General features: G+C 44.1%; 2 protein-coding genes across 3 annotated transcripts in view; one reads left to right on the plus strand and one right to left on the minus strand.

The window, feature by feature from the left end:
- Positions 1-27,907, minus strand: part of SASH1 (SAM and SH3 domain containing 1) — a 287,896-nt gene that overhangs the window by 206,272 nt on the left and 53,717 nt on the right. Inside the window, exon 1 of one of the 2 annotated variants that reach the window (XM_050787295.1) lies at positions 4,425-5,228. The exons of the other annotated variant lie outside the window; for it this stretch is intronic. Coding sequence (XP_050643252.1) covers positions 4,425-4,562 — 138 coding nt within the window. The 5' untranslated portion in view covers positions 4,563-5,228. Of the gene's footprint in view, positions 1-4,424; positions 5,229-27,907 lie in introns of those variants that run through there. 2 annotated transcript variants of the gene reach the window in all.
- Positions 16,106-17,045, plus strand: LOC126952238 (60S ribosomal protein L36a-like). The gene is made up of 2 exons (XM_050786645.1): positions 16,106-16,133; positions 16,552-17,045. Exons 1-2 carry the CDS (start codon positions 16,106-16,108, stop codon positions 16,959-16,961), a joined length of 438 nt encoding a protein of 145 aa, XP_050642602.1. The 3' UTR covers positions 16,962-17,045.

Below are 27,907 nucleotides of genomic sequence, written 5' to 3' on the forward strand. Positions count from 1 at the left end.
AGAGAACAAGTAAATGAACTGCTTTCAAAGGAGTGAGCATTTTAAGATCCCCTCAGGATCTCACTAACATCTCCCCTTCCCCCACACTTGGCCTAAAACAACAAAGGAAAGGAGGGAGACATTACATTTTGTTTGTTTGTTTTACGGGTTTTCTTGTTAATTTTTTAGGAATGGAGTAAATAGTAAGATAGGATGAATATAACAGTTCTGTGGACTGATGCATGCCTTTCTGCAGCTTGCACAGGAATTAAAGTAGGGGAAGGTTTGGAGTATCTCTATACAATGGATGTTTTCTAAGCATGCTGGGAAATGGGTGTAAATTGTAGAAACAAAGCAAAAACAGAGGAAATTTCAGGTTTGGGGGAGGTGCATCTTGCGGGATCCTGCAAACAATAGGCACTTACTAACCCCCTTCCCAGTTAACAAGCAGATTTAAAGGCTGGGCTTCGCCTTAGAAGTCCCCAAATCCTGTAGGCAGAAGCTGAAGAACCATGACAATTTACCAAATGGATAAATCAGTCCTGAAAAAAGGATCTAGCACACCTAACTGTATCTAACAACCTTAGCAATTCCTGCTCTTAAAAACAACTTCCCTCCCCTACCTAACAAAAGGAATGCTGTGTCTGCCAACTATGGAGTAAAGAAAAAAGGGTAAAATTCCACAGGATTCTAACTCAGTTTTGCGCTTCTCAATAGAAGTCTATATATGTCATAGGGAAAGGTGACATGCTTTGAAAACCCTGGCCTACCACATGTTGTAGTGTTAGTGAAAAGAATGGTACATTTCACAAGAACACCAAGGTTTCACAGCTCAGGGCTTACAAACATGTTGCTTACAAACATGTTGCAATTTACCATTCGTTTCCAGTGGAAGCACAGGGATTTTAATTTGCATGATGAAACTGCCCAAAATGTAGTTTCAGCCAGAGCAGAATTTATTCACATCTTTGTAAATACACCCCATTATATTACAGCAGGCACATGTGTCTTGACAAAACAATGTTTTGATGTGATTCCTGCATTTAAGAAATACATACTTTTTTTTTTTTCCTTTTTCATTCAACAAAGCCATGTTCTCAGCACCCAGTTAAGTCAGGAGCACTGGAGATAGAAAAATGAGTAAGACACTGACCCTGCCCTCCAGGCACTCACAATCTAGTAATTTTTTTTTTTTTTTTTGCAAGCTTGTTTCCTCTTAATTCGATATCCATTTATATATTCACTTATTAGAATTTATTTATTCCAGCACTGCTCAAACATTTTCATGCTGTAAATTATACTATTATTTCTTTTCTAAACGAGCACTTTGTTAACAATTATCTGAAAGCAACTATTTGGTACTTAACTGTGCATGGACTGAATTAATCTAAATGCAAAATGTGTCCTAATGAACTCAAACAACCATCCTGTATTTACTGAGATCCATGACTCTGGGGCAATACTTTCACTGGGTTATAATCAACAAAATCCCCTGGGGGACAACTGCTCAATAGTGCTCATTCACCTAAAAATGTTTTTACCTACTAAGCTGTGAGTTGTGTCATTTCAAATTTCCACACACAGTATTGATAGGCTGTGTGGTTTGATTTCCACAATCAGAAGAATCTGAAAAAGTAAAATAGAACTGTGTCTGAAATCTGTTAAGGATAATGTTCAGACGTGTAATTTCCTGACTACCTCTACTCTCCTCTTCAAATTCAGTATGGAAAAAGAATCTTGTAAGTCACATTTTACTTAAAACACACAGGATTTCTAAACATACTGAATTACATTTCTACTGAGTTCATCTGAGATAGTTAGTTAACTATGGAGCGTCATGACATCAGGATCCCTACTGGTGGGGCCAGCGACTGGGGACAAGTCTAACATTGTCACTAACAAGGTATGTGCCATTGGCCAAGTCACTTCACCTGTCTAGATTGATAGATGATTGCAAAATCTCATATTTTAAATAAAAAAGGAAGGAAATGGTGTCTCTTGTTTCAGCGAGAATAAAGTCAACTGTCAATTTTGTGTCTTGATGTATTTCCCCGAAGACGCAGTTTGTATAAACACTTGGATGACAGCTTTCCCTCTCTTTTAGCCTAGTGTCTCCCTACAAGGCATCTACAAAGGAGCAGTAAGCCATGTCTTCCTCCGAATTTTACTAAGGAGCAATCTCCATGCCCATTTACCCCAGATAAACAAGGGGAAAACAAGAGCAGACACAGCCTGTCTGGGACAGGCTTCACGTTCTTCCCAGCCTGATACTGAATGATTAGCTGAGGTACATATTTTCTTTGCTCCTGCATCTGCCCTTTCAATAGCAGGTTTGAGCTTCTGAAGCCCCACCCCATCTTTTAACTCAGCCAAAAACACTTGACTACAACTGACCCAACAGTGCTGGAATCTGCCAGGGAAGGGAAAGCAAATCTGCAGAAAATGCCACCGGCCAACCCTCTTCCCCAAAAGAACCCTCAGCCCAACTTTCATTTCAGCAGGCCACTGACCCTCCCCGCCCCCAGCCCAATGCCCTAGAGTAAGGGATACAATGGGATATTATCAAACCAATTTCCTCAGTGACTGAAAACTTAGAGCTGGGTCTAGGCAAGAAATAACAAGATAACTTAAAAACAGTCTATAGGCCGGGTGCGGTGGCTCATGCCTGTAATCCCAGGACTTTGGGAGGCCGAGGTGAGCGGATCACGAGGTCAGGAGTTCGAGACCAGCCTGGCTAACATGGTGAACTCCCGTCTCTAATAAAAATTCAAAAATTAGCCAGGCATGGCATTGCGCGCCTGTAATCCCAGCTACTCAGGAGGCTGAGGCAGGAGAATTGCTTGAACCCAGGAGGCAGAGGTTGCAGTGAGCTGAGATTGTGCCACTGCACCCCAGCCTGGGCAACACAGCAAGACTCCATCTCAAATTTAAAAAAAGAAAGAAAAAAAGAAAAAAACAGTTTATCACAACTTTAAAATGTCCATTGGGTTTTCTGGAACTTCAGTGAAGGATCATATTCACCTGTATAGTTCAGAAAATGCAAAAACAAAACCTTTTAAATCTAAAATACATATTAGATGTAGGTATATTATATATATGCTATATGTAGTATGTAAATGTACACTGTATGCATATTTATATACATTTTTCAATACTGGAGAGTGACAAGAGCAGATAGAAATCTTTAACCAACCCTCGCTGGTTCTCTGTACAGTAAGAATCATAAATACCAATGGTCACCTGAAAATGGAGTAACTGGGCTTTTAGCATGTCTAGAAGGAAGAGACAGGAGACTGTTTGAAGGAAACAAACAAACAAAACCTGAAAGAGAGCTACATTTACTGAGGCTCTACTATATGCTAGACAGTCTGTTGAGTACTTGATACACACATCAACCCAGCTAAATCTCAGAAACCCCAAGAAGCAAGTCTTCTTGTCTTCAATTTTCAGGTAATGAAATTGAGGATCAGAGAGGTTGAATAACTTGACCAAGATCATGTAAACAGTCAGTTGGAGAGCTGGCATTTGGCCTACTATAACTGAAGCCCAAGAGTTTAATCACTGTGCTAAAAACTGTGCACGGTTTATCATTCCCAAAGAAGAACTTCTTTCACTCCATCTCCTCCCATTCAAAAAATATAAGATCTCAAAGCAAATCTAGAGCCTTTTCCGATAGTCTTTTATGTATGGATTAAGATATCTGACTGTAATAACCCTCACCCATCCGATTCCAGTCTACCTGCCTAACTACAGCTCCACCAAAGCAAATCTATTACTTCCCCAAGGTATTCAACCCTGAGCAGGTTAAAATTTCATCCTCCATACAGAAGTACTGCTTCCCAGAAACTATGCCAAATCCAGGGGCGGTTTTAGTCACTGGACATTTCAAAATACATGACAGCACAGATTTAGCAAAATAAGTCCTATTGTTTTAGCCCCAAACATATAAAACAAATATCTTGTAACTCCACAAACTGAAAAACTGCAAAAAAAAAAAGTAGGTGAACATTTTGGTAGTTCTGAGTAAGGAAATGTTTGTTTTCCCTCTTGTGGTCACACAACAAATGGTGAAGAGATAAACATCAGTAACATCAGCCTTTTCCCTAATCCAGCATCAACCAAATATTTATTTACAACTACTCTTTGAAGGCTTCTTCTTTCTCGCCTTTTCCACACCAACATCTGAGCAGGTGTCCCAGATTAAATTGCTGAATATCATACCCGATTGTTGAAAAAATACCTTTTGACGGGACCTGTGGCTGGTTATTTTTTAATTAGGGTTTGAAACCCTATACCGTGTGTATTTAGCACCCTAAGAACTACAGCCAGAGAAGGACGCCTCTGCGGAGTGGGTTGCCCAGTGGGTGGGCGAGAAGGGAGCCCCGTCTTCAGAGGGGCTGCTGCGAACTGCGCTTCCTGCGCCGCCCCCTCCCCAGGTAACTCACCAGGATGCCCATCACATCGGTCCAGAGTTGGGAGAACGCCTCGGACGTGCCAGCGCCAGGCTCGGGCTCCGGTTCTGGCCCCGGCGCGGGCTCGGCCTCCGGCTCGGGCCCCGGGCCAGCCGCTCCCGCGTCCTCCATGGCAGTGTCCCGCGCGCGGGCCGTGCGTCCAGGTCCCCGCGGCGCCCTCGCCCAGCACCCGCGCGCAGCCGGCCCGGATGCCGGGTCCCCGCCCGCGGCGTCACCGAGCCGCGCCCCCGCGCTGCATGCCCCGGCGGCCCCGGCCACCCCGCGGGGGCCCCTCGCAGGCGCCCACACCTCGGCTCTAGGTGGCCACGGGCTGCGCGACTGACAACTCCAGAAACTTTCCAACCCCGCTCCGCGCAGCAACAGGGTAGCAGGAGGAAAAGTCCGCACCACTGAGTTGTACGGCGGGGAATTCGCTCGGCCCAGAAGCAATTAAACCCACTGCAAAGGCGTTTCTTCCTGTTACGGGAACCAACTAAGTAAGGCACGCGACTCCTTCGTTCTAGCAAGTCTTGGCAGGACCCTGCAGGGGTGGCCGCGGCGCCTCGGTATCTTGGAGGGAGCTCCCCGGGACCCCTCTCTTCAAAATGAGCTCTTCCAGCTCCACATGACTCTCCCCTCGAGGCTAAAGAAAGCGTTTAGCAACAAAAGGTGCTCTGATGTCAGGCTCTTTGCATGGAAATGAGCCCCGGACAGGAGAACAAATCGCCTGTTGAAAGAGCAGCCGCGCCGCGGTCTCCGGCCCGCACAAGTTTCCAATCACGCTATTCACGGAAACGCTTTTGGTCACGGAAACCCGAGAAAGTTAATCTTTAAGCGACTGCCGCCCAAAGGCTTCACAAGTAGTCCGTGTCGCCACAATGCACACCTCGCCCCTCGTGAAGTCAAGCAACCCAAGGAATTACAACCCTGCCTCTGCCAGCCAAGAATTCTCTGCAAAACGAGTGTGAAAGCTTGGGCACGAGCCATTGTTTGGATCATTTTTTATGAGTGGGTGCATTTTGGCTCCCGAATGCCCACAATGGCATGCATTGCTAGGGCTTTCGGCTAATTAGGGGAAATGGGCTTTGGGTTTTAATTATTCCTTTACATTAGAGACACAGGGAAGGGCTATTTTCGAAACTAAATTCAAATGACTGTGCAGCCACTCAGCCTACACACACTTGGGGCCCTGTGTGTGTTTTTCCAAGGAGAAGCTCCAGGACGGATTTATTTTATGAGGGAAATAGCCCTGGAGAGGTGATTTTCCCTTTTGTGATTCTGCCTTTCAAAACCACTCAGAGTTTTCCTGGAAGGTGACAATGCACGTCACATTCGATTTGGTGATTGAGCACTTTTGAAACAGTTAAGAAACCACATGGAGTTTGCTCCTCTGTTAGGACCTTGTGGTTTAAAAGAAAAAAAAAAGTGAGGTGCCCCAGCGAGAGTGTCCTTGCTTGTTTTGAGGCCTCTCCTGTGTCTTGTTGATTGTGAGGGTTTTTTGTTTTGTTTTGTTTTGTTTTCCTTCTGAGTCCACTAAAAGAAAGGGGGTAAGAGCATGTCCTTGAATTCCGCTTGCTCAAGCATTAAGTGCTGCGAGCACCAATCAATGCAATGGGTGAATAGTCCTTACAGGAATGTTCAAAATGTAAAAACATTTTCAAAAGTAACTAAATATAAACACAAGCCCTGATAATTTTTGTGTGTTTTTGGCTGGTGTGGGGGCTCACGCCTGTAATCCCAGCACTTTGGGAGGCTGAAGTGGGCAAATCACTTGAGGCCAGGATCTGAGACCAGCCTGGTCAACACAGCAAAACCCCGTCTCTACTAAAAATACAAAAAACAGAAACAAACAAACAAACAAAATAGCAAGAGTGCTGGAGCATGCCTGTAATCCCAGCTACTCAAGAGGCTGAGGTACGAGAATTGCTTGAACCCAGGAGGCAAAGGTTGCAGTGAGATCCTGCCACTGCACTCCAGCCTGGGTGGCAGAGGAAGACTCTCTGTCTCTCTAAAAAAAAAAAAAAAGAAAGAAAGAAAGAAAGAAAAAAATGTGTGTTTAAAAAATTTTTTTAGAGACAAGGTCCTGCTCTGTCACCCAGGCTACAATGCAGTGGTGCAATCATAGTTCACTGAGTAGCAGGGACCATAGGCACACTGCTCCACCAGACTAATTTTTTTTTTTTTTTTTTTTTTTTTTTTGTAGAGACAGAATTTCTTGCTGTTGCCCAAGCTGGTCTCAAACTCCTGGGCTCAAGGGAGCCTCCCTCCTTGGTCTCCCCAAGTGCTGGGATTACAGGCATGAGCCACTGCACAGAGTCCCTGATGATAATGTTTGTGAAAGGAAACCAAAAGAATTATTACATTTCTCCTTAATAGCATTGAGGCATTGTGTTGAAGTAGAAAGAGCACTGAACTATATGAGTCAATACAGCCAAAGTCTTGTGCTCTCCTAGGCTGATGCCGGAGTTAGGCCAGATGGGTTTTCAAGGCTCCCTCGTGCTCTGTGATACTTTGAATAAAAATAAATTCAGTTAAAGCTGATGAGTTTTTTTTTAATTGTCATTTCTATAAAGAAATAAATATAAGTAAATGATAGGAAAAGATAAATAGCCTTTATAGTTGACCGTATTGGTATATTTCAATTTATTCACCATGTGATACTTTTTTTTTTTTTTTTTTTTTTGAGACAGAGTCTTGCTCTGTCGTCCTGTCGCCCAGGCTGGAGTGCAGTGGCATGATCTCGGCTCACTACAACCTCCGCCTCTCGGGTTCAAGAAATTCTCCTGCCTTAAATTTAAGAAGATGCAGAGGACTGTGCTGCTTCCAAGAGGCAGCCTGTTCTCTGCATAAACACTTTCCAGCAAATGACCAGCAAGGAGCCAGGCAAGCCGGGCAGTGGGGGCTGGGGATTAGGATGAAGCCTGACTCTCCAGCACCAATCCAGAATCATTTTCTTCTTGACTCATCAGATGACCTGGGGCAAAGCATTTGACATGGTGTTAGTTTCCCCATCCAAGATGAGGCAAGGCCACACTAATTGCCACCTGCTTCTTCACAGGTTATAGTATGTTTCAGGGTCATCTAAAGACATGTACAGTTTAGTGAGAACACATACCCGCATCAGTGTAATTAAACTGGCCGGGCATGGTGACTCACACCTGTAATATCAGCACTTTGGGAGACTGAGGCAGGCACATCACTGAGGCCAGGAGTTCAAGACCAGCCTGGCCAACATGACAAAACCTCGTCTCTACTAAAAATACAAAACTTAGCCAGGCATGGTGGCACACACCTGTAGTCCCAGCTACTTGGGAGGCTGAGGCAGGAGAATCACTTGAACCTGGGAAGTGGAGGTTGCAGTGAGCCGAGATCGTGCCACTGCACTCACCCTGAACAACAGAGCGAGAATCCATCTCAAAAAATATATCTATATAGATATCTATATAGGTATCTATATTTATAATTATATATCTATAGATAGATAGATAGATAGATAGATAGATAGATAGATACAATTAAACCTTAGCCAGCATTTTGGCACTTATAGAAATCAACCTATTTTAGATATTTACCATGTTTTTCCTGGTGCTTCTTAATGGATAGGGAAATGAGATAATGTTTTTGGAGAAATGTTGATGCCTATACATAGAATGTGAAATTTGAGGCTGGGCGTGGTTGCTCATTCCTGTAATTCCAGCACTTTGGGAGGCCAAGGCAGAAGGATCATCTGAGGTCAGCAGTTTGAGACCATCCTGGCCAACATGGTCGTCTCTACTAAAAATACAAAAATTAGCTGAGCGTGGCAGCAGGTGGCCTGTAGTCCCAGCTACTTTTTACTTACCAATTTCCATGTGTTAACTCAACATGATCTGATTACCACTCCCAAGATTGACTCTTTTCTCTTTTAGTTAATGTCACTTGTCAGTCCTTTCTGCTAAAAGTTCCTTCAGGGGCTTTTTATCTCTGTTTATTTTGAGACAGAGTCTGGCTCTATTGCCCAGGCTGGAGTGCAGTGGCCCGATCTTGGCCCACTGCAATCTCCACCTCCCAGGTTCAAGTAATTCTCCTGCCTCAGCCTCCCAAGTACCTGGGACTACAGGTGCCTGCCACCATGCCTGGGTAATTTTTGGATTTTTAGTAGAAATGGGATTTCACCATGTTGGCCAGGCTGGCCTCAGCCTCCCAAAGTGCTGGGATTACAGACGTGAGCCAAGGCTCCTGCCCCTTCAGGGGCTTTTTAACAAAGTTGTCATTTCCTTATAAATAAATAGCCATCATCATCATCATCATCACAACTTCAGAGTCATATAGGGTATCATTTACCAAGAACGTTTTATATTAGAATTCTACCCCATGGAAATGGAAAAGGGCCTTGAAAAAGATCTAGGTCAAATCCTTCATTTTACAGATGAGGAAGTGGGCTCCAGAGAACTTGAATGATGAGTCCAAGTGAACACAGCTATGTGGGGCAGAATTAAAGTAAGAACAAACTGATTTATATTAACATCTTTTTTTTTTTTTCTTTTGAGATGGAGTCTCACTCTGTTGCCCAGGCTGTAGTACAGTGGCATGATCTTGGCTCACTGCAACCTCTGCCTCCCGAGTTCAAGTGATTCTCGTGCCTCAGTCTCCCCAGTAGCTAGGATTACAGGCGCATGCCACCACGCCAGGCTAATTTTTGTATTTTTAGTAGAGACGGGATTTCACCATGTTGGCCAGGCTGGTCTCGAACTCCTGACCTCAAGTGATCCGCCCACCTCAGCCTCCCAAAGTGGTGGGATTACAGGTGTGAGCCACTGCACCAGACCCAAACTGATTATTTTAAAAATCCTTTCATCTGTATCATACTCCATTTGATTCCCACAAAGTTCTTCAAGGAATGGAAGTGTAGATACTCCATTGAAGATGGGTATACCGGAATCCTACTTCTCTTTTTCTCTTACCGTCAGGAATCTCATCCAGCTCATTGAAATCATCCTGCTGTGGGTGAGTGAATTCCAAGGAAAGTGATGTAGAAGATTTTTCTAGACTTCTAGTAGAGACCCAAAAGTTGATTTCAGAATCAATTCTGTGGCTCATAATAAACATTTATTGTCACAAATGAGTGAAAACTATCACCACAATGCATTCACTGAGAATATTGATAATATAGCAATCTCTGTTAATTATTGAAAATTAGTCTCCATGATATTGTTGCACAGGTAAATGTACAGCACATATATACATATACACACACATATACAGATAAATGTTTACACTGGCTTGCTTTGTAAAAACTTGTTCTTAGGGCCAGGCACAGTGGCTCACACCTGTAATTCTGGCACTTTGGGAGGCCCAGGCAAGGGGATCACCTGAGGTCAGGAGTTCAAGACCAGTCTGGCCAACATGGTGAAACCTCGTCTCTAAAAAATACAAAAATTAGGGGCCAGGCACGGTGGCTCACGCCTGTAATCCCAGCACTTTGGGAGGCCGAGGTGGGCAGATCATGAGGTCAGGAGATCAAGACCATCCTGGGTAACACGGTGAAACCCTGTCTTTACTAAAAATACAAAAAAATTAGCCAGGCTTGGTGGTAGGTGCCTGTAGTCCCAGCTACTCGGGAGGCTGAGGCAGGAGACTGTCTTGAATCCAGGAGGCAGAGCTTGCAATGAGCCGAGATCGTTTCACTGCACTCCAGCCTGGGTGATAGAGACAGACTCTATCTCAAAAAAAAAAAAAAAAAAAAAAATAGCTGGATGTAGTGGTGGGCACCTGTGGTCCTGGCTACTCGGGAGGCTGAGGCAGGAGGATCACTTGAGCCTGGGAGGCGGAGGTTGCAGGGAACCAAGATTGCGCCATTGTACTGCAGCCTGGCAACAGAGCAAGACTCTGTCCCAAACAAAACAAAACAAAACAAAAACTTGTTCTTACTGTGGGCCAGAATTACAAAAGTTAAAAAGCATTAGTCTACAAGTTCTGGGGTATTTAGAGTATAGGTTCAGCCTATTTAGGTCATTATGTCAATTTAAGAAACCTAACTAGTTTACTGCTGGGCATGGTTAAAGTAAGGTAAAATAGAGATGAGGCCTGAGTAATCCTGAGAAGACAAAACCACTTAGACCTTATAAGTGAACTCAACCTTTCTTGATTTGCACACATAAGGAAAACTTAACTTAAGCTAACTCTTAGAAATGCCTGTATTAAAGAAAAACAGGACTTAAGCTCAACCAATCAGAAGTAGCCAACAAACTTTTATAACTATGAACTTTCACAGGAGATTGATCAAATAAGGCAACTGTATAATTGTATCCAATCAAATGTTTTCTTTGCTTTACTTCTGTGTCTGTCCTATAAAAGCCTCCCCATAGATTCTCTTGGTGGAGTTCCTGAACCACTTCTGGTTAAAGCTGTCAAGTCCATGAAATGTTGTTTGCTCAAATAAACTCTTTTAAAATGTTTATCGTGCCTGCATTTACCTCTTTAACAGCAGTAAAGATATAGTTTCAGGGCCGGGCACAGTGGCTCATGCCTGTAATCCCAGAACTTTAGGAGGCCGAGGTGGGCAGATCACCTGAGGTTAGGAGTTCAAGACCAGCCTGGCCAACATGGTAAAACCCTGTTCCTACTAAAAATACAAAAACATTTAATTGGCGTGGTGTTGGGCACCTGTAATCCCAGCTACTCGGGAGGCTGAGGTAGGAGAATCTCTGAAACAGGGGATCTCGCAGTGAGCCAAGATCTTGCCACTGCACTCCAGCCTGGGTGACAACAGTGATACTCCATCTCAAAAAAAAAAAAAAAAAAAAGATACAGTTTCATGATAGAAAGCACAACTGTAATGAGGTCAAGACAAAGCTAGGTTTCCATTTTTATTCAAGTTTCTATAAGACATTGGGCGAGTTATTTATCTTATCTGTGAAATGGGAAAATTCCACCTATTTGATACAGTTGTTGTGAGGTTATCTGTGATGACACAGGCACCTTGATGAATTATAATTCATCATTATAAGCTTTCTCTTTTTACCCTCTTTTTGCTTTTCCTTCCCCCACCACTCATCCAGTGAGGCTACATCTATACATTGGAAATTTCCTTGTGTATACCTAGGTCTCTGTGATCATACAAAAGAGTCAGCTCCAGCTCTGGAATGCCATTGCTGAGGAATGGAGCTGGGAGTTTACCTCGGCTGGGGTGGGGCGGGGTGATTAGGACGCTTCAGTTTTCATAGTAAACGTAGCAACAGCCGCAATAACCATCGCTGTCATCATTTATGGAATATCTACTCTCTGCCAGGCATTAAGCTGAGGTTTAGGTGTATTTCAGTGAAACTTTAACATTCCTCAAATGGAATTTATGATTTCCCACCATGATCCAACTCTCCCTCCCTGCTCCTTTCTTGCTTCAGTCTTCGGATATATCCATTCATTTATTCAAACTACCAACTTCATCCTTCCCTTCCCTCACCATCACTGCGATCTAAACCACAGGTAAGCCCTGCTGATTTGAATTCTTTTTTTTTTTTTTGAGACAGAATCTCACTCTGTTGCCCAGTCAGGAGTGCAATGGTGCAATCTCGGCTCACTGCAACCTCCGCCTCTGGGGTTCAAGCAATTCTCCCTGCCTCAGCTTCTCGAGTAGCTGGAATTACAGGCGACCACTATCATGCCCGGCTAATTTTTTTTTTTTTTTTTCTGAGACGGAGTTTTGCTTCTTGCTCTGTTGCCCAGGCTGGAGAGCAGTGGTGCAATCTCAGCTCACTGCACCCTCTGCTTCCCCGGTTCAAATGATTCTCCTGCCACAGCCTCCCGAGTAGCTAGGATTACAGGCACATGCCACCACACCTGGCTAATTTTTGTATTTTTAGTACAGACAGGGTTTCACCATGTTCGCCAGGCTGGTCTCAAACTCCTGACCTCAGGTGATCCACCTGCCTCAGCCTCCCAAAGTGCTGGGATTACAAGCGTGAGCCACCATGCCCAGCCTCAAATTCTTTTTTTTTTTTCCTTTTTTTTTTGAGATGGAGTCTCACTCTGTCACCCAGGCTGGAGTGCAGTGGCATGACCTCAGCTCACTGCAACCTCTGCCTCCCAGGTTCAAGTGATTCTCCCTACCTCAGCCTCCCGAGTAGCTGGAATTACAGGTGCCCGTTACCATGCCTGGCTATCTTTTTTTTTTTTTCTGAGATGGAGTCTCGCTCTGTTGCCCAGGCTGGAGTGCAGTGGCGTGATCTTGGCTCACTGCAACCTCTGCTTCCTGGGTTCAAGTGATTTTCCTGCCTCAGCCTCCTGAGTAGCTAGGATTACAGGTGCGTGCCACCACACCTGGCTAATTTCTGTATTTTTAGCAGAGATGGGGTTTCACCATGTTGGCCAGGCTGGTCTTGAACTCCTCACCTCAGGTGATCTGCCCGCCTCGGCCTCCCAAAGTGCTGGGATTACAGGCGTGAGCCACTGTGCCCAGCCTCGAATTCTTAAACTAGGCCAAAGTCATCCACTTCCCTTCACCTCCATTACCACCACTGGAGACCACACTGCTATCATCTCTTAAGATATTTTATCAACAGGCGCAGTGGCTCACGCCTGTAATCCCAGAACTTTGGGAGGCCGAGGTGGGCAGATTACGAGGTCAGGAGATCAAGACCATCCTGGCTAACATGGTGAAACCCCGTCTCTACTAAAAATACAAAAAATTAGCCGGTCGTGGTGGGAGGCGCCTGTAGTCCCAGCTACTCGAGAGGTTGAGGCAGGAGACTCAATTGAACCCAAGAGGCAGAGCTTGCAGTGAGCCAAGATCGTGCCACTGCACTCCAGCCTGGGTGACAGAGTGAGACTCCATCTCAAAAAAAAAAAAAAAAAAAAGATATTTTATCTAGCTTGGTGCAGTGGCTTATGCCTGTAATCCCAGCACTTTGAGAGGCCAAGGCGGGTGGATCACCTGAGGTCTGGAGTTTGAGACCAGCCTCACCAACATGGAGAAACCCCATCTCTACTAAAATACAAAATTAGCCAGGTGTGGTGGCGCATGCCTGTAATCCCAGCTACTGAGGAGGCTGAGGCCGGAGAATTGCTTAAACCCAGGAGACAGAGGTTGCAGGGAGCTGAGATCGCATCATTGCACTCCAGCCTGGACGACAGAGTGACACTCCATCTCAACAACAACAACAACAACAACAACAACAACAAAAACAAAGATATTTTATCTAGAGCAGTGCTTCTCAAAGTACACACCCACAACTCAATCATTAGCATCACCAAGGAATTTGTTACAAAAGCAAATTTCCAGGCTCCACCTCAAGACTTCTACTGAGTCACTCTGGGAGTTGAACCACCAATTTGTTTTTTGATTTTTTGTTTGTTTGAGACAGGGTCTCCCTCTGTCACCCAGTCTGGAGTGCAGTGACTTGAACACCTGGGCTCAAGGGATCCTCCCACCTTAGCCTCCCAAGTAGCTGGAACTACAGGCATGCACCCCCATACCTGGCTAATTTTATTATTATTATTATTATTTTGTAGACACAGAGTCTCCCTATGTTGCCCGGGCTGGTCTCGAACTCCTTGGGCTAAAGCAAGTAATCTGTTTTTTTAACAAGTTCCCCGGAGGATAGTGATTAGTGCTCAAATTTGAAAGCCCCTGCAGACTATAGGTATGTCAGAGTAAGGAAGAGGAGCTGAGGAAATGTAAAATTTTAAATAGAATACAGTGTATTAAAAATCTATGCCAGCAGATTGTTTTTATTTTTATTTATTCATGTAGTTTTTGGATGGAGTCTCGCTCTGTCGCCTAGCCTGGAGTGCAGTGGCACGATCTCAGCTCACTGCAACCTTCACCTCCTGGGTTCAAGGGATTCTCCTGCCTCAGTGTCTTAAGTAGTTGGGATTACAGATGCATGCCACCAAGCCCAGCTAATTTTTTGCATTTTTAGTAGAGACGGGTTTTTACCATGTTGGTCTGGCTGGTCTCGAACTCCTGACCTCGGTGATCTGCCTGTCTCAGCCTCCCAAAGTGCTGGAATTACATGCATGAGCCACCGCACCAGGCCTGTAGATTATTTGTAAAAACTCGCTGGCAAAATAGCTAACTTATCATGAGACAAGTTAATGAAGAAATCAGATATTTGGAGATATTTGGTTTTATCTTTTTTTTTTTTTTAAGCTCTGTTGGATTTGAGATACTTGGTTTTAAAGGGCAGACAATTAAATATTGAAATTAAAATGCATTTTCCCTAAGAATAGCATATGTTTTAGGAACACATTTTCATTTAAATACTTGTTATTTGTTACAGACGACAACAACACATTTTCTGCTTATAGCAGAGATTAAATCTGAAAGATTATAAATATTCCAATTTATTTTTCACCATACTCACTGTTGCTGAAATTGAGCAATGAAAGTAGATAAGCTCATTTAATTTTTGCCTACAGTCAGCAATCCTTTCTGGCATTCCTATGTGGGGCATTCCACAATGCCTTGGGGGAACTGACTTCAAGGAAAGACTGGTATGTTAAAACATTTTCCCTGTCACAAATTCACACCATTTTTTTTTTCCACAAATGCCTTACAGGTGAGCCAAGCCCATGCTAAAGCATTACCCGTTAAAAAGCCCTTCATCAAGGAGTGTTTGGTGAAAGAAGTGGGAGAAGAGCTAAGAGCAAACTAAAAAGAAATTAAAACAGAATGCAGACAGAATAGGCCAGGGAAAGAAAGGAAATAAACCAAGTGAGGCTGTGGGGATGTAAATCCTTTTCTCTGGGCTGGGTAGGGCAGGGGGGCGCACATCTGTAATCCCAGCACTTTGGGAGGCTGAGGCAGGAGGATCACTTGAGCCTGGGAGTCCTAGATCAGCCTGAGCAACAAAGTGAGATCCCATCTCTACACAAAATTAACCAGGCACTATAGTATTATAGCACTATAGTAGTCCTAGCTACTGGGGAGGCTGAGGTGGGAGGATCACCTGAGCCTGAGAGGTCAAGGCTGCAATGAGCCCTGATTGTACCACTGCAATTCAAGTTTTGCCACAAAGCGAGCAAAATTTTCTCTGAAATTTTTTGTTCTACTCTGATAGGCAATAGCCAGTTAGATTTTCATCTGTGTTGATGCTATGTGAAGACCAAGTTCTGGCCAGGCGCGGTGGCTGACACCTGTAATCCTAGCAATTTGGGAGGCTGAGGTGGGCGGACCATGAGGTCAGGAGTTAGAGACCAGCCTGGCCGACATGGTGAAACCCTGTCTCTACTGAAAATTAGTGGGGCGTGGTGGCAGGAACCTGTAATCCCAGCTACTTGGAAGACTGAGGCAGGAGAATCGCTTGAACCCGGGAGGCGGAGGTTGCAGTGAGCCGAGACCGCGCCATTGCACTCCAGCCTGGGTGACAGAGTGAGACTCAAACAAATAAACAACAAATAAACAAACAAATAAACAAACCAAAAAACAAGTTCTGCCTGGGAATTATTCCATTAATAATACCACAACAGGTATTTTATTATACACAGCAGGGTCAGACTAGATGATTTCTAAAGCCACTTGTAATTCTGAACTATGAAGATTCGGAAAAATTTGGTAACACATTACAGACAAGAAGCAAATTTCTGGCGAGATGTATACAGATGCCCATGAGGATCAAAAAAGTGGGGGCATCCCATACTGTTTAAGGCAGGAACCAAGAGACTTCAACTCACCATCAAGTTACTCCTGAATTAAGATGAGAACCGCCTCTCCTACAGAGAACGGTAAGATTATATGAAAGCCACCTGACAGGAGAAGAAAAAAAGGAAACACGGAGGGAAATGATCTTTAGAATCACACTTCCTGCTATTTCTCTTTTTTTGCTTAGGAGATACAAAAAATTAAACAGGGGCCGGGCGCGGTAGCTCACGTCTGTAATCCCAGCACTTTAGGAGGCCAAGGCTGGCGGATGACCCGAGGTCAGGAGTTCAAGGCCAGCCTAGCCAACATGGCGAAACACCGTCCCTACTAAAAATTAAAAAAATTAGCCGGTCGTGGTGGCGGGCCCCTGTAATCCCAGCTACTCGGGAGGCTGAGGCAGAAGAATCGCTTGAACCGGAGGTTGCAGTGAGCCGAGATCGTGCCATTGCACTCCAACCTGGGCGACAAGAGGGAAACTCCGTCTCAGAAAAAATAAAAAAGCCTTTCCTGTTAGGCGAGAGCTGCGCAACGCCAGGGTATCGGACGCCGTTTCTCACTTTCATCATATAGACAACAGCCCTGCTGCAAAGATCGTCAACGTACCTAAAACCCGAAGAACCTTCTGTAAGAAGTGTGGCAAGCATCAGCCTCACAAAGTGACACAGTATAAGATGGGCAAGGATTCTTTGTATGCCCAGGGAAAGAGGCGCTATGATCGGAAGCAGAGTGGCTATGGTGGGCAGACAAAGCCAATTTTCCGGAAGAAGGCTAAGACCACAAAGAAGATTGTGCTAAGGCTGGAATGTGTTGAGCCTAACTGCAGATCCAAGAGGATGCTGGCCATTAAGAGATGCAAGCATTTTGAACTGGGAGGAGATAAGAAGAGAAAGGGCCAAGTGATCCAGTTCTAAACTTTGGGATATTTTTCTTCTGATTTTGAAGAGAAAATGTTGAAGCCCTAGAAAAACTACCCGAGGGAAAATAGTGACATTCTTATGCAATATAAATAAATAAATTAATTAAATAAAAAAGTAAAAATAAAAGGGAATGTGTTAATAAGAGACCAGAAATTGTTAATTGTTTCCTAGTTATGCAAGAAAAGACTTAAAAGTGCAGCTGGGAAGTATCCACCAACCAAACTGATTTATCAATCTTGTCTTCTAATAAATTTTACCCTATGGGAATGTCCACTTGGCTGTCTCTCGTGCTCTTAAACATGGTTATGGAAAATACTTTTTTCCAACACATTTTAAAGCTCTGGTTAAAACTCTTGCTCTGCTTCTTTGAGATGCCATCATGTTACGTGCATAGAACAAAAGATTCTCACTCACATAATTCATCCCAGGAAACAGAAGATCATTACAGTCTTATCCAGAGTTGATGCATGCTTGCACAATACTTTGGGTAAACAACACCACCACACGTATGATTAATGACATTTGCATGAGTATTTTTAAAAAAGGCAGTGAGCTGAATATAACATTCTGGGAAAAGTATGTGTTGAGTCATTATAAAGGAAAGTTCGATATCCTTTTTTACTACTCATTTTTTAAGTCACAGATCTACCAGGTAATTACTTGAGGAAGACCCATGAGTGCCAGATGCATGGTGGAGCCCTGAGGTTAACCCTCTTTATGTCTGTTCTCTGTCTTTCATGGAAATGCCAACATTTTTTGTATCAGAAGGAGCATGATTTTCCTTTTTTTTTTTTTTTTTTGAGACGGAGTCTGGCTCTGTCGCCCAGGCTGGAGTGCAGTGGCGCAATCTCGGCTCACTGCAAGCTCCGCCTCCCGGGTTCACGCCATTCTCCTGCCTCAGCCTCCCGAGTAGCTGGGACTACAGGCGCCCGCCCCTGCGCCCGGCTAATTTTTTCTATTTTTAGTAGAGACGGGGTTTCACCATGGTCTCGATCTCCTGACCTTGTGATCCGCCCACCTCGGCCTCCCAAAGTGCTGGGATTACAGGCGTGAGCCACCGCGCCCGGCAGGAGCATGATTTTTATACTAGTAAAATTCATCTGCCAGCCCTTACAAAGAGACACTCCCATTCCTGTTCCTGAAAAAAAAAAAAAAAAAAAAAACTCAACTTTTCCTTCAGCTGTAAAATTCCATTGTTTCAGAATCTCAGAAACATATATCTTTCTTCTCACGCCATCTAACTCTTCTCCTTACCAAGTACAGTAAGTCATATGGACTCGCCCCTGTTGTTGAAGGCCATGTTCCTCTCCAGAGTACTTTCCTTCTAATTGCATTTTTTGTGACACACACGGATGCACAGACACACACACACACATAAAGGCTTAGTTATCTCAGTTTTTCTGAGCTGCCTTATACAATTGAAGATATAAATAAATGAACTCTATGAAGAACTCATCAAAAGAGGTGGCACCGTGGCAATGTCTCAATGAGTTTCTCACATATGGAGAGAGAAGCTACAAGTGACAGGACACTGGGGTCATGGTTACTTCTTTAAATAGTGACTTGGTCAAGCTTAGTGAAACAATCCTCCGTTAAGGGAAGTACATAACATGCTCTGCTCCTATGGTTAATGCTGGCCTGAATGAGGTTTGAAATCTAAAAGACATTATTAATATGGGTGAGCAGGCACCGGATTTTCTGCACCATTTCCCTCTCAATGAACACAATTCTTTTTTAAATGGATTGTCTAGGCATAATTGTTTTCCTATGCCTTATAAATGAAACAACTAGGTGCTAGTTATCTAATGAATGTTCTCAAAAATCAGATGATGTTGATTCCAATAGCAAAGAGACACTTAACAAAGAACCCTTGTTCTAGAAATGAGGTCATTTGGACAGTCTATCCATTAAGAAAAAGCCTATTTTGCTTTCAGAGGTCACCTATTGGGGCAGGAAATCCATCTTTCAGCCAGCAAACTAACATCTGGCCTAAGTCTTCTAAGCTGAAATGTCAATTTCCTGATCTGAATGGAACACACATGAAAGAGAAAAAGATGAAAAATACAGATCCTCATGTGCTGAAGAATTCTTCAGCAGCAGCATAAAGATTATTCAAAAAAGAGCTACTTTTTAGTAACCAAAACCAATAAAAACAGTAAAACGTTTGTATGAAATATTTTCTTCTATAATAATGTAAAGATAAATGATAGCAAGGGTACAAATCAATCATTCACTGGTAAATCAATACATAAATCTACTTTAATTTAGACCAACTAATCACAATTTATGGTAATTCATCCCAGGCTGGGTAAGTTTTACTTTTGTGCTGAGAAACGGGAGCAGGAGGAAGCTTACTAGGTGCAAAAGTAATCACAGGTTTTGCTACTATTTTTTTTCTTTTTTTTTTGAGACGGAGTCTTGCTCTGTCACTCAGGCTGGAGTGCAGCGGCATGACCTCAACTCACTGCAACTTCCGCCTCCTGGGTTCAAGCAATTCTCCTGCCTCAGTCTCCTGAGTAGCTGGGATTACAGGTGCCTACCGCTGTGCCTGACTAATTTTTGTATTTTCAGTAGAGATGGGGTTTCACCATGTTGGCCAGACTGGTCTCGAACTCCTGACCTTGTGATCCACCTGCCTCTGCCTCCCAAAGTGCTGGGATTACAGGTGTGAGCCACCATGCCCGGCCTCACTATTTTTTTAAATTTTTAAAATTTTTTTTATTTTTTATTTTTGAGATGGACTGCCGCTCTGTCACCCAGGCTGGAGTGCAATGGCACGATCTGATCTCGACTCACTGCAACCTCTGCTTCCTGGGCTCAAGCAATTCTCCTGCCTCAGCCTCCTGAGTAGCTGGGACTACAGGCACCTGCCACCAAACCTGGCTAATTTTTTGTATTTTTTGTAGAGACCGGGTTTCACCATGTTAGCCAGGATGGTCTCTGTCTCCTGACCTCGTGATCCGCCCACCTCAGCCTCCCAAAGTGCTAGGATTACAGGTGTGATCCACCATGTCTGGCCCAGCCTCACTATTTTTAACTGATAATTAAATTAATAGGATATAACTTGAAGAGAACTGAGAAGGTGTTTAACCTACGTAAGAAAGTAATTGTTTAAAGCTGTTTAAAAGTGCCATAAACTAGCCAGGCACAGCACACCTGTAGTCCCAACTACTTGGGAGGTTAAGGCTGGAGAATCACTTGAGGCCAACAGTTCAAGGCTGCAGTGTGCTCTAATCGCATGTGTGAGTAGTCACTGCACTTCAGCCTGGGCAACGAAGTGAGACCCCATCCCTTAAACAAAAAAGTGCCATAAAACACTTCACATATAATTCTCTAATTTACCCCTCAGTTTACTTTTTGTGTTTTTTTTCGTTTGTTTGTTTGTTTGTTTTTTGAGACAGAGTCTCGCTCTGTCACCCAGGCTGGAGTGCAGTGGTGTGACCTTGGCTCACTGCAACCTCCACCTCCTGGGTTCAAGTGATTCTCCTGTTTCAGCCTCCAGAGTAGCTGGAATTACAGGCGTGTGCCACCACCCCCAGCTAATTTTTGTATTTTTAGTAGAGATGAGGTTTTGCCACGTTGGCCAGGCTAGTCTCGAACTCCCGACCTCAGGTGATCTGCCCACCTTGGCCTCCCAAAGTGTTGGGATTACAGGTGTGAGCCACTGCACCCAGCCACTTTTTGTGTGATTTAAACATATTCCATAATTTTGACTAATCTTTCTTCTACCAGTGTACATTATAGAGATTTCTATTGTATGTGTCATTCATTCATTCATTCATTCCTCCATGTAACAAATACTGATTGAGTACCAATTATGTCTGACATGTGCCAGGTCTGGAGTTCTGGATCACCTAGCCTAGTAAGAGAGAGAGAAAAGTAAATAATAGGCATATATACTCCATAAAGAGGTGCTCAGAGGAGAGAATGGCCAACATGATGTGGAACAAGAAGAGCTCATGAAGGAGTTGAGCCCCCTACGAAGGGATTGAGGGGCACAAGTTTCACCAGCCAGTAAGGGAAGTGAAAGGAAAGATTTTCTAGGCAAAGGGAAAAGTCTGGAGATGTTAAAGATTGTAAAGTCCTAGTGTGGAGCGCAGGATGTGACAGTGGAAGTAGGAAGCAGTAACCAGTGTGGCCCTGTATGCCAGCTCGGAGGGAGGATTTTATTATGTATGCTCCGTTTAGTGGCAAGCATTGCTCTAACTCCACCCCCTTTTATCTTTCAAGCAAGAAAGATGAGTAGTAATCCAAGTGCATAATAAAATCTAATTATGACTTAACAGTTACTGTGATAAGAGCAATATGGCGGTCAGGCACAGTGGCTCATGCCTGTAATCCCAGCACTTTGGAAGGCCGAGGCAGGCAGATCACCTGAGGTCAGGAGTTCAAGACCAGCCTGGCCAAAATGGTGAAACCCCGTCTCTATTAAAAATACAACAATTAGCCGGCCACGGTGGCGATGGCTGTAATCTCAGCTACTCAGAAGACCAAGGCACTAGAATTGCTTGAACCCGGGAGGCAGAGGTTGCAGTAAGCCAAGATTACGCCATTGCACTCTAGCCTGGGCAACAGAGTGAGTCTCTGTCTCAAAAAAATTTATGTATATATATATGCGCAGTGGCTCACGCCTGTAATCCCAGCACTTTGGGAGGCTGAGGCAGGCAGATCACCTGAGGTCAGGAGTTCAAGAGCAGCCTGGTCAACTTGGTGAAACCCTGCTAAAAATATTTTTAAAATTAGCTGGGTGTGGTGGCATGCACCTGTAAACCCAGTTACTTGGGAGGCTGAGGCAGGAGAATCACTTGAGCCCAGGAGGCAGAGGTTGCAGTGAGTTGAAATCGTGCCACTTGCACTCCAGCCTGGGCAACAGAGTGAGCCTCTGTCTCGGGGAAAAAAAAAAAAAAAAAAAAAGATGCTTTTCCCCTACTTCACTCTGCACTTCTCATTCCTGCTACCATGTGAACAAGGAAGTGTTTCCTTCCCCTTCTGCCATGATTGTAAGTTTCCTGAGGCCTCTCCAGCCATGCGGAACTGTGAGCCAATTAAACCTCTTTTATTTATAAATTACCCAGTCTAGGGCAGTTCTTCATAGCAGAGTGAGAATGGACTAATACAGAGGTCAAGGATGGAACTGAGGTTCTACCAAGTTAACACATTCACCTAAGGCTTTTGTTGGTAACCAGGGAGTGGCTCAGTGCACATGTGGCTGGCACAGATGGAAGCAGAAGCACCATGATCCCACAGCACTGGCTTCCTGATTTGGAGGCTGCCTCATGGCAGCAGAGGCATTGGTGGCCCAGTTCCGGGTGAGTTAGTAGACTTGGGGTGCCCAGTCATCCTAGTTTGACCAGAACTACCACAGTTTTAGCACTGGAAATCCCACATTCTGAAAGTCCTCATACTCAGGCTAACTAGGACTACACTATAAAATTGCATTATTCAGCCGGGCGAGGTGGCTCACACCTGTAATCCCAGCACTTTGGGAGGCCAAGACGGGCGGATCACAAGGTCAGGAGATCGAGACCGTCCTGGCTAACACAGTGAAACTCCATCTCTACTAAAAATACAAAAAGTTAGCCGGGCGTGGTGGCGGGCACCTGTAGTCCCAGCTACTCGAGAGGCTGAGGCAGGAGAATGGCATGAACCTGGGAGGCAGAGCTTGCAGTGAGCCAAGATCGCGCCACTGCACTCCAGCCTGGGGGACAGAGCGAGACTCCGTCTCAAAAAAAAAAAATAAATAAAATAAAATTGCATTATTCCTGAAAGTTCAACCCAGAGTCTATTTCTTTAGTCTTCCCAACAATTCAAGCCATCTATGTATCTTAATAAATATCTTTTTTTAAAAAAACACTAAAGAATCTACTTTTTTCTGCAGCTAAGAACTTGGAGGAAGACAGCCATGAGCAATGGCTATAAGGCTGGAATGGAGAATAAGAATCTGAGAACATTGCCAAACTCAATTGGAAGGACTGGGTGATTTATTGGATGGCAGAGTTGGAGAAAGGGAAGGAATCAAGGCCAATGTCAGGTTTCTGGCTTGTGCAACCAGGCAGGGGACAATGCTACTCACTGAGGCAGGGAACACATATGGGAGCAGGTTTTTTTTTTTTTTTTTTGAGACGGAGTCTCGCTCTGCCGCCCAGGCTGGAGTGCAGTGGCCGGATCTCAGCTCACTGCAAGCTCCGCCTCCCGGGTTTACGCCATTCTCCTGCCTCAGCCTCCCGAGTAGTTGGGACTACAGGCGCCCGCCACCTCGCCCGGCTAGTTTTTTTGTATTTTTTTAGTAGAGATGGGGTTTCACCGTGTTAGCCAGGATGGTCTCGATCTCCTGACCTCGTGATCTGCCCGTCTCGGCCTCCCAAAGTGCTGGGATTACAGGCTTGAGCCACCGCGCCCGGCCGGGAGCAGGTTTGAGAGGGAAAAGAATGAATCCAGTTTGACCTGTGTGGAATTTTAACTGTTTTTGGAATAACCATGTCCACAGCTCATGGATAATCTAGAACTAGGAGAGTAGTTTGGGCCAGAGGTGTGTCCTGACTACAAAGGAATCCTTAAATGATTTTCTACCACTTTTCCCCTCAGTTTTTCGTGATCTGATCCCTCCAGCCTGCTGCCCTCCCATTTGCCATTCTTGAGTCATACCGCACTTATGCTTGTTTTTGTTTTTTTTTTTCTGAGACGGAGTCTTGCTCTGTTGCCAGGCTGGAGTGCAACAGCATGATCTCGGCTTCCTGCAACCTCTGCCTCCTGGGTTTAAGCGATTCTCCTGCCTCAGACTCCCAAGTAGCTGGGACTACAGGCATGTCCCACCACGCCCAGCTAATTTTTGTATTTTTAGTAGAGACGGGGTTTCACCATGTTGGCCAGGATGGTCTCAATCTCCTGACCTCGTGATCCTCCCACCTCAGCCTCCCAAAGTGCTGGGATTACAGGCGTGAGCCACTGAGCCCGGCCATGCTTGCTTTTAATGGAGAACCTCACTCTTCTATTCATGTGGGTCACACGTGTAGCCTCCATACATGGAGCTCAAGTATGCCTGAGCAGCGCCTCCCTTTAATTGGTATCAACTTGCATGCATATCATCCAGGAAGCTCTCCCTGGCCTTCTCATAGCTGGGAGAATTGATCTTCTTCTGTGTCTCTGTAACACCCAACTATTTTCCTGTCACAACAGTTATCCTACTTCTTTGTAATTGCTTACCGAGTTGGATCTCTCATGTTTAATTGCAAGCTCTGTGAAGGGAGGGGCTATGGAGTCTCACTCACTGCTAATACTCCAGTGACTAGCATCAGCTTGGCCCATAGTAGAGATTCATGTATTATGTATTTGATAAAGGAAATCACCAATGGAGACAAAACAGAGCAGTGACTATCAAATGAGGGTGCACATTAGAATCACTGTGACACTTTAAAAAAGTACAGGTGTCCAGGCCCTAGCTAGAATTATATCAGAATCATTGGAGATAGGGCTCAGGTATGTTTATTTTTTATTTTTTGAAAGAGCCACCATTGGCCAGGCATGGGGCTCATGCCTGTAATCTCAGCACTTTGGGAGGCCGAGGTGGGCAGATTACTTGAAGTCAGGAGCTCGAGACCAGCCTGGCCAATGCGGTGAAACCTGCTTCTACTAAAAATACAAAAATTAGCCTGGAATGGTGGCATATGCCTGTAATCCCAGCGACCTGGGAGGCTAAGGCAGGAGAATCACGTAAACCCGGGAGGCAGAGGTTGCAGTGAGCTGAGATCTTGGGTGACAGAGCTAGACCCCTGTCTCAAAACAAAAGGAAGAAAGAAAAGGAAAGAAGAAAGAAAGAAGGAAAGAAAGAAAGAAAGAAAGAAAGAAAGAAAGAAAGAAAGAAAGAAAGAAAGAAAGAAAGAAAGAAAGAAAGAAAGAAAGAAAGAAAGAAAGAAAGAAAGGGAAAGGGAAAGAAGAAAGAAAGAAAAAGAGAAAGAAAGAAAGAGAAAGAAAGAAAGAAAGAAAGAAAGAAAGAAAGAAAGAAAGAAAGAAAGAAAGAAAGAAAGAAAGAGAAAGAGAAAGAAGAGAACAGTTGATCTGGATGGGTGGTCAGGGATGAAATCCATCTGTGTAAGTGAGAATGAAAAACTGTGAAAGGCAAAAATGGGGAACATCAGATTCAAGAGAATGAAGAAAAATGACACAATGTTTGAGAGAGAGAGAGCGGTTCTAAAAGTAGGAGGAGAATTATCATGGCATGATGTCAAGGGAGGTGAGAATGACAGCAAGGAGTAAGGGATCCACAGTGTCCAAAGCAACAGAAGAGTCACAGCAGCAAGAAATGTCAGCTGAGCTTGCATTTTGGAGTAACTGTACTGAGCCTCTGCAATTTCAGGGTCAGGGGAAGGAGTAGAAACTGGATTGCAGCAGACTGAAGGATGACTGGGAGAAAAATAGGTAAACAAATGTGAAGAAGTTTGAAGAAGATGGTTAAGAATGTGAAAGAGTTGAGCAAATTTATAAATTAAGCCGAAAAGAACTAAGTAGAGAAGGAGACATGGAAGATTTCTTTTTTTTGAGACTGAGTCTCACTCTGTTGCCCAGGCTGGAGTGCTGTGGTACTATCTCAGCTCACTGTAATCTCCTCCTCCCGAGTTCAAGTGATTCACATGCCCTCAGCCTCCTGAGTAGCTGGGATTACAGGCGCCTGCCACCATGACTGGCTAATTGTTATATTTTCAGTAGAGACGAGGTTTCACCATGTTGGCCAGGTTGGTTTCGAACTCCTGACCTCAAATGATCCACCTGACTCGGCCTCCCAAAGTGCTAGGATTACAGGCATGGGCCCGGCTGAGAGATGGAAGGTTTAAGAGATGCTACTGTTAGACCAGGATCCCAGAGGAGATGAAGATGGTAATATTATTATCACCACCATTTGTACATATATTTTAATAAATTTATATGTATACCATTTATACATATAAAGTTAAAAATTTACACGTATAAGAAATTATCACTGTAGGACTTTTCTCTTTTAGAAGTCAAACAGACTTCTCCTTTCCTATTAACACATTTTTCTTACCCAATCATAACAATAGAATTGATCAGATTTAATTATTCTAAGTAAGGAGGCAAGGACTGCATTCTAATTACATTTCCCTTATGCTATGCCCAGACCATCTTCAATGGATTTCAGTTCAACAAATATTTACTAAGCGTCTATTTTGTACTAAGCATTGGGAATGTGAAAATAAATTGTAAATCCTGATTTTGATGAGCTTAGTCTAGTGAGGGAGACAGCGCATAAGTAGGTTGGTGTAAATGTAATCACAGTTTTTACCATTACTTTCAAAGACTGCAGTTAGCCAGGTGCCATGTTTGATCCCCATTATATTCCTGAAGGCAGAAATGACAGTATTTTTAAGCACAGCAATCTCAGGCGTTCCTCTATTTCAGTAGATCATAGGACAAAGAGCTTCATTTTGATCTTTCATGTGCATATACTCATTTGCCATTACCTTTTTTTTTTTTTTTTTAAAAGAAGGAGTTTCACTCTTGTAACCTAGGCTGGAGTGCAATGGCACAATCTTAGCTCACTGCAACCTTTGTCTCTGGGTTCAAGTGATTCTCATGCCTCAGCTTCCCAAGTAGCTAGGATTACAGGCATGTGCCACCACGCCCAGCTCACTTTTTGTATTTAGTAGAGATGGTGTTTCATCACATTGGCCAGGCTGGTCTTGAACTCCTGACCTCAAGTGATCTGCCCGCCTTGGCCTCCCAAAGTTTTGGGATTACAGGCGTGAGCCACCGAGCCTGGTCTGCCATTACTTTCAATGGCCAAAACCGTGATTACGTTTGCACCAACCTAATACTATCAATCCTGTGTGATAAAGGAATGCACAAGGTACTTTATGAACAAAGAGACTGGACAGTTAATGCAGACTCGAGGCATCATGGAAGACTTCTTGCGAGAGGCTTCATCTGAGTTAAGAAGTACTGAAGGAAGAATCAAAATTACCCAGCCATGTGGTGGCTAAACTGGACTCAGACTATGAGAACAACAGGAGCAAAGGCACAAAGACAAAAATGACATTATGTGTCACTTTCAACCGAGCTCTCTCTTTTAAAAAACACAAGTGAAGGCTGGGTATGGTGGCTTATGCCTGTAATACCAACACTTCCGGAGGCTGGAGGAGGAGAATCCCTTGAACCCAGGAGTTCCAGACCAATACAAGTGGGAGAATGGCTGAACCCAAAGCTCAGGGCAGGTGGATGGTCAAACACTTTGCACCTTGTAGGTTGTGAGCAAAGGAGGTTGTTCTTAAAAGACCTGAAAGGGCCCACCCTTTGTCTTTTGGTGCTTCCTAATTTCCTTTCTGGGGTGGTAATCTTCACTTTATTTTGAAGAGCACCATGTACCAGGGACAGTCCCTTGGTTGAGTAGATGATTCCAAAGCCTGCTGTAACAGAATACACACATGAGGGAGAAAGGGAGTAAAATTTGGAACACTTTACTAATGTGCAGGTCACACCTGCCCAAAGGCCAGCCAAAAGTGGTGCTGCTATCAAGGGGCAGCCCATACACCAATAATGTACCTTGATATTTTCTAGCAGCGGCGCCAATCAGCTTTTTTCAGAGGGTCTCGTCCAGATCTTTCCACTGGCTCTGTGATCTGAAGTAAAGTATTCTCTCTTTATCCTTAGGGGATAGATTCTCAGACCCCCAGTGAATTCCTGAAACCATGGATAGTACTGAACCCTATAGATACTGTTTTTTCTCATACATACAGTTTAATTTATAACATAGGTACAGTAATAAATTAACAACTAATGATAAAATAGAACAATTATAACCATATGCCAGCATCACTGCTCTTGTACATTGGGGCCATTATGAGGCAAAATAAAGGTGACCTCAACAGCAATACGGTGATAGTTAACCTGATAACTGAGTCACCTACTAAGCAACTACTGTGTAGACC

Source organism: Macaca thibetana, chromosome 4 (assembly GCF_024542745.1).
Source record: "Macaca thibetana thibetana isolate TM-01 chromosome 4, ASM2454274v1, whole genome shotgun sequence".
In the NCBI taxonomy this organism is placed as follows: Eukaryota; Metazoa; Chordata; class Mammalia; order Primates; family Cercopithecidae; genus Macaca; species Macaca thibetana.